General features: G+C 50.3%; 1 protein-coding gene across 2 annotated transcripts in view; it reads left to right on the top strand.

Annotated features, from left to right (window-relative positions):
- The first annotated feature begins 1,298 nt into the window (after nt 1-1,298).
- The window catches only part of WDR4 (WDR4 tRNA N7-guanosine methyltransferase non-catalytic subunit), a 30,667-nt gene continuing 24,826 nt past the window's right edge, over nt 1,299-7,139 (top strand). The window contains exons 1-3 of one of the 2 annotated variants that reach the window (XM_017855220.1): nt 1,299-1,813; nt 4,099-4,164; nt 5,801-5,889. Coding sequence is in view for 1 of the 2 variants with exons in the window: in XM_017855219.1 (XP_017710708.1) it covers nt 1,725-1,813; nt 4,099-4,164; nt 5,801-5,941 (296 nt within the window). In the remaining variant the exon portion in view is untranslated. Of the gene's footprint in view, nt 1,814-4,098; nt 4,165-5,800; nt 5,942-7,139 lie in introns of both variants that reach the window. The other variant, XM_017855219.1, reaches the window with a different exon arrangement.

Here is a 7,139-nt window from a genome sequence, read left to right as displayed (position 1 = left end):
ACAAGACTAGTGGGAGTTTTGGCCAGGCGCGGTGGCTCACACCTGTAATCCCAGCACTTTGGGAGGCCGAGGCAGGTGGACCACAAGGTCAGGAGATCCAGACCATCCTGGCTAACACGGTGAAACCCCGTCTCTACTAAAAATACAAAAAATTAGCCAGGAGTGGTGGTGGGCGCCTGTAGTCCCAGCTACTAGGGAGACTGAGGCAAGAGAATGGCATGAACCCGGGAGGCAGAGCTTGCAGTGAGCTGAGATCGCACCACTGCACTCCAGCCTGGGAGAGAAGAGCGAGACTCTGTCTCAAAAAAAAAAAAAAAAAAAAAAAAAGACCAGTGAGAGTGGCTTCTGGGGCATGGAGAGCACCTGAATCAGATTCTTGAGAAGCCCACAAAGTTTTTAAGGGACTTGTAGTGAACAAAGCACCACCAGCTGCCACAATGTGGACAGAATAGTTTAGAGTGAAAAAAGATCTGTGGGTCCACAATTTGCTAATGACAGGAAGTAGGTTGAGAAAGTGTCTCAAAGGGCACATTCAAAATGGCCAAGAAGGTGCTGGGAAGGGAGGGACATGCAAGAGGGCAGAGGCAAGAGTTGTGTGGAGATACAGCCTGGGGAGACACTCCCAGGAAGCAGAACTCGGGCCTGGTTAAGGAAGACTTCTTATTCTTGTAGGGCCTGAAAACATCTTCCAATAGGATTTGAGAATTGCTCTGAACCAGTGATTGCTCTGTCTCCTCCTCTTCTCATTTTCACATGCAAGTATTTATTGTGGTTATCTGGTCCTGGTTCACCATCATATGTTGGGTGCATGGGAGAGAAAATTCATCTTCTTAGTTTGTAAGTCTCCGAATCAAGAGAAGCTGCACTGGACAAGCCAATCTAAGACAGACCATGAGATCCTAGATTTTGTGCCTGATGCTGGGATTGTAAGAGGCTTTTGGGGATCTTGGGATGAACACTGGAAACTAACCATAGTTTGGGTTTAAAATATCACTCCAGTTTGGAGTTTTTAAGGCATCTTTGGCTTTTCTAAGTGCAAAGATTAAGTAGGCTTACCTTTAGCGACCTCAGACTTAATGCCACCCGAGACACCCACACTCATGACCACATTTTGGACTTTTTTTTTTTTTTGAGAGACAGAGGGTCTGGCTCTGTTGCCCCGGCTGGAGTGCAGTGGGGCAATCTCGACTCACTGCAACCTCCGCCTCCCAGGTTCAGGCAATTCTTCTGTCTCAGCCTCCCAAGTAGCTGGGGCTACAGTCGCACGCCACCACGCCCAGCAAATTTTTGTATTTTTAGTAGAAACAGAGTTTCACCATATTGGTCAGGCTAGTCTCGAACTGCTGACTTCATGTGAGCCACGCATCAAGTAGCTATTAGGTCTCTCCAGTTACAGCGGAAAAAGATCCAGAACCAGCCCTACCCCGTCTAGAGGAAAGGACGAACATTAGGCAAGCACTTGGAATCGTGCGAAGCGCACGCCATCAGATCACCTTGGTGAGTGAACCGCCAAGCCCGAAACACCGAAGGCCACGAATCCCAACCGGGAGGACGACCACAGCGCCTGCCGCGCATGGTCAAGGCAGGCTCGCCGGAACATGCGCAGTAGGTAGTAGGTGAGGGATACGTCATCTGTCGGCGTCTGCGCCTGGCGTCACCGACCGGTGCTGACAGGAAGAGGCTCTGGGCGGGCACATGTGTATGGCGGCGAGCCGGGCGGGTACATGGCGGGCTCTGTGGGACTGGCGTTGTGCGGGCAGACGCTGGTGGTGCGGGGCGGCAGCCGATTCCTGGCCACCTCCACAGCAAGCAGGTGAGGGGGCCTTGGTCTTGGAACAGGGAGCCCAGGCTGCGGGCGCGCGTCGGGTCCTGGCGACCCCGCTTCTCCCGCACCGCTTGGTCGCACCTGCTCTGGAGTGACCCCGGGGAACCCCGCTCCAGCCTGCGAGCCCTCTGCCGCAGTCTCCGCCTGGAGGGTGCGTTTTCGGCGCTCCCTCCCCGGCCGCCGGCGCGCTCCTTGCCCTAGGTGGCTGGTTTGCGGTGTTTTGCCCGATTAGCGCTGGGTCACTTCCGGTCTCCGCGGCGCCGCGGGTGGGCAGAGCACGTGGGGCGTTGCTGACCAGTCAGCAAGGCCCGGCCGAAAACGCTCTGGAGAACTGGGAAGAAGCGGGTCTCGGGTCTCCCTGGTGAGAAGGGAGGGGCTTATGGCGAGCTCTCTGACCTCCGAGCGCGCTCCCTCTCCTTGCAGGGGTTGCCTGTTCCCTCTTTCCGGCCTGCAGCCACTCACCCGGCCTGAATTGCTCCTTAGCGCTCCAGGTCATCTCCGACACTTACTTATTCGACCCAAGGGTGCACGTAGAGCTCGCAGCGCGCACCTCCTAGTGGTCCTTCACACGGCTCGGGTTTTGCTTTCCGTAATTTTATTCTTCGTTAGTGTATCGCCAGTGCTAGGACGACGCCGGGGATTTTTAAATTAGTTAATGTTTGTTGACGGAACTCAGGACTCTGGGAGCAATTAGTAGTGCTGTCAGTTTCAGCCCCTCATTGTCTTTCCCAGGTTGTGATTTCATACTTGAAACGGACGACGTGTCTGTCACGTGTACTGTATATTCTTCGTTTGGTTTCAGAAGCCAATTCGATGTTAAATTAGATCTCACAAAAATTGTACTCAGAAACTTGTCGCGTATCCCAGATGATTTTGTTTTAGACTCCCGATCTAATACCTGCAAGAGTGAGCTGTGGATGTTTTAGACATGATCTGCTTACCTTCAGTCTATGCATTTTGAGGAAATTCCAGTGGTTGGTGGAGTTTCTGACTTGGACGATAAGTCCACGGTTCCATATGGAAAGTTTTTTGGTGCACTCACTTTAAAGGCTATAAATATGTATAGGATACGTGCCGGGGGGTGGGATGGCATATACTGAAGAGAGTTTAGCGTTTAGGTTCAGTGTGGAAGATGGGTGATTCTTACGTTGGTACGTGCTTGGGGTCATGGGAACATTTTCAGGTAGGTGAGATATGTTTCTAAATAGGTAACGGCGCTTTGAAATTTGTATACAGAATCCCACTGAAAACTCAACAGTATCAGAACGTGATTACTTATAACCATGCCGCATAGATTTTCTGCTGCCTGAGAGAATAGCATAGTAATTCCTGTTGAGTATTTATCTCTCATTTGTTTTACTGAACTTTTTTTTTTTCCCCACAGAATTATACAGGTAGTGTATGACATATTCCAATAAGAGATTAAGCAAATAAAGTTTGTTAACTGTTCCCTGAAATATTGTATCTAGACAGTTTTCTTGTCAAAGATGAGACTTTTAATGAGTATGCAAATATTTTTTGTTCCACAGAGAAAACAAAATCAACATTGTTTTGTTTTATTTTAATAAAGTGCTCCTTTACAAATCATTGTTAGGCAGGCCGAGCATGGTGGCTCACGCCTGTAATCCTAGCACTTTGGGAGGCCGAGGCAGGTGGATCACCTGAGGTCAGGAGTTCGAGACCAGCCTGACCAACATGGAGAAACCCGTCTCTACTAAAAATACAAAATTAGCCTGGTGTGGTGGTGCATGCCTGTAATCCCAGCTACTTAGTAGTCTGAGACAGGAGGATGGCTTGAACCTGGGAGGCCAAGGTTGCAGTGAGCCAGGATTGCACCATTGTACTCCAGCCTGGACAACAAGAGCGAAACTCCGTCTCAAAAAACAAAAATAAAAATCATTGTTAGGCTGGGCGCAGTAGTTCTACCTATAATCCCAGCACTTTGGGAGGCTGAGATGGGCGGATCACCTGAGGTCAGGAGTTTGAGACCAGCCTGGCCAACATGGCGAAACCCCGTCTCTACTAAAAATACGAAATTGGCCGGGCATGGTGGCACATGCCTGTAATCCCAGCTACTCGGGAAGCTGAGACAGTAGAATCAGTTGAACCCAGGAGGCAGAGGTTGTGGTGAGCCGAGATCGCGCCATTGCACTGCAGCCTAGGCAATGGGAGTGAAACTCCGTCTCAAAAAAAAAAAGAAAAAAAAATTTAAAAAGTTGTTATTTCTGTCTAATGGTAACTCCTTTTAAAATCATTCTGTTATTTCTCTTTAGTGATGATGACAGCCTCTTCATCTATGACTGCAGTGCTGCAGAAAAGAAGTCACAAGAAAATAAAGGGTGAGATGTGGGGAAGCTTTTCAGGGCCTGATTTAATGGTTTGATAATGGGACCAGAGGGTCTGAGAAGCAATTGTTGTCTTACTTGCTGAATTCTTAGCTTCTGTCACACAGTGGTGCGGGCAAGTACCACCTCAGCAGAGACATGTAAAAGTAACTTTCAAGTTAGGCATTAAGAGTACATTGTTGGCTGGGCATGGTGGTTTATGCCTGTAATCCCAGCATTTTGGGAGGCCAAGACGGATGAATCACCTGAGGTCAGAAGTTCCAGACCATCCTGGCCAACATGGCAAAACCCTGTCTCTACTAAAAATAAATTAGCTGGGCGTGGTGGCAGGCACCTATAATCCCATCTACTTGGGAGGCTGAGGCACGAGAATCTCTTGAACCTGGGAGGTGGAGGTTGCAGTGAGCCAAGACCGCACCATTGCCCTCCAGCCTGGGGGATAGAGCGAGACCCCGTCTCCAGCAACAACAACAGAAAGAGTGCAGTGTTAGTGCCAGGCGCGGCGACTCACGCCTGTAACCTCAGCGCTGTGGGAGGCCAAGGTGAGAGGATCACTGAGGTCAGGAGTTCGAAGCCAGCCTGGCCAATGTGGTGAAACTTCATCTCAACTAAAGATAAAAAGATTAGCCAGGCATGGTGGCAGGCACCTGTAGTTCCAGCTACTGAGGAGGAGACTGAGGCGGGAGAATCACTTGAACCTGGGAGACAGAGGTTGCAGTCAGCCGAGATCACTCCACTGCACTCCAACCTGGGTGACACAGCGAGACTCCGTCTCAAAAAAAAAAAACAACAAAAAAACACAGTGTTAGGACTTTTCTAAATACTTTTAGTTTCTGTCAGTAATCACGTCTTTTTTTTTTTTTTTTTAAGACAGAGTCTTGCTCTGTCGCCCAGGCTGGAGTGCAGTGGTGCGATCTCAGCTCACTGCAAGCTCTGCCTCCCGGGTTCACGCCATTCTTCTGCTTCAGCCTCTGGAGTAGCTGGGACTACAAGCACCTGCCACCACACCTGGCTATTTTTTTTTTTGTATTTTTAGTAGAGATGGGGTTTCACTGTGTTAGCAAGGATGGTCTCCATCTCCTGACTTCATGATCCACCCTCCTCGGTCTCCCAAAGTGCTGGGATTACAGGCGTGAGGCACTGCGCCCAGGCTGCCTAATTTTTGTAGTTTTTTGTAGAGACGTGGTTTCGCCATGTTGCCCAGGCTGGGCTTGAGCTCCTGAGCTCAAGCGATCCTCTCACCTTGTCCTCCCATAGTGCTGGGATTATAGGTGTGAGCTACCACACCTGGCCTGTTACTAGTATTTTTAATGTGAGTTTATCCCTGCACCTAGCCTTGGGTTAGTCCTTCCCCGTGAGGAAGAGGGCCATGTGTCTGAGAGTTCTTCCAGCTTAGCTCTCTGGGTTCTGGCATGTATGCTGGGAGATTTTCTGTTTAGTTAGGCTTCATGCTGATAAAATTAGAGCTGTTTTGAAGTTCCGCATGTCCCTTTAATATGTCTGTAATTTGGCTACATGAACCCCTTAACAGTTTCTACCTCCTCCCGTGTTAGAAATTACCATGCTGGGCATGGAAGAATGCATTCTTGTTTCCTTAGGTGAAGCTTCACTGTCTTCCTCTCTTCCTCAGGGAGGACGCGCCCTTGGACCAGGGGAGCGGTGTGATTCTGGCGTCCACCTTCTCCAAGTCTGGCAGCTATTTTGCTTTAACCGATGACAGTAAGCGTCTGATTCTTTTCCGTACAAAACCATGGCAATGTCTGAGTGTCAGGTATGAGATGCTAATGCTGGATTATTAAGCTGTTGAATGCACACCTTGTCCTTGCATGCCTGTAGCAATAGTGACCATAACATGGTGATAAGTGATTGATGTGGAGCCGCAGTTCGGTGCCAGGCACTGCTCAGTGCCATATGTGTGTTGGCTGATCTGATCCTCACAGCAGCTCTGGGACGGTGCAGGGGTGCTGTTCTGTTCCCTGTTGGGTGGTGAAGAGTTAGGTAGCAGACCTCCGGTGAGTGGGCTTGGAAGATAGAGCCGGGCCCTGTGGCTGGTCCCTCCGGCTGCAGGGTTGGTGCCGGTGCCCCTGCCTTCCAAGACGGTCCTCTGTCCTTGTGATTAGCGGGAAGAAGGCTGTGGGCCTGCACTGGAGAGTGGTAGGGATTTGGGGTCTGTTGAGGGTGGGTTTAGTGCACATATGTCTGAGTGTCTGAAGAGTGGATGGGGAGTGCATCCTTGTGGATGGGGAGGCCAGTAACCCTGGCAAGAACGGAGATATCGCTATGCCTTGCCCTCTTACCAAGCAAAGTCCAGAAAGGTTCTTCTGCCTTCCCTATTCCTCTTTTTTTATTTTTTTGAGACGGAGTTTCACTCTTGTTGCCCAGGCTGGAGTGCAGTGGTGCAGCAATCTTCGCTCACCGCAACCTTGACCTCTCAGGTTCAAGTGATTCTCCTGCCTCAGCTTCCCGAGTAGCTGGGATTACAGGCCCTCGCCACTATGCCTGGCTAATTTTTTTGTATTTTTACTAGTGACGAGGTTTCACCATGTTAGCCAGACCAATCTTGAACTCCTGACCTCAGAGTGATCCGCCGGCTTCGGCCTCCCAATCTGCTGGGATTACAGGTGTGAGCCACTTGCCCGGCCTGTCTTGATAAGATTTTTTTTTTTTTTTTTGAGGCGGAGTCTCGCTCTTTCACCCAGGATGGAGCGCAGTGGCCGGATCTCAGCTCACTGCAAGCTCTGCCTCCCAGGTTCACGCCATTCTCCTGGCTCAGCCTCCCGAGTAGCTGGGACTACAGGCGCCCGCCACCTCGCCTGGCTAGTTTTTTTGTATTTTTTAGTAGAGACGGGGTTTCACCGTGTTAGCCAGGATGGCTCCATCTCCTGACCTCGTGATCCACCCATCTCGGCCTCCCAAAGTGCTGGGATTACAGGCTTGAGCCACCGCGCCCGGCCTTGATAAGATTTTTA

Source organism: Rhinopithecus bieti, unplaced genomic scaffold, assembly GCF_001698545.2.
Source record: "Rhinopithecus bieti isolate Rb0 unplaced genomic scaffold, ASM169854v2 scaffold_40803, whole genome shotgun sequence".
NCBI classification, from domain to species: Eukaryota; Metazoa; Chordata; class Mammalia; order Primates; family Cercopithecidae; genus Rhinopithecus; species Rhinopithecus bieti.
The sequence above is the reverse complement of the archived record's forward strand: the minus strand, read 5'-3'. Positions and strand labels throughout refer to the sequence as shown.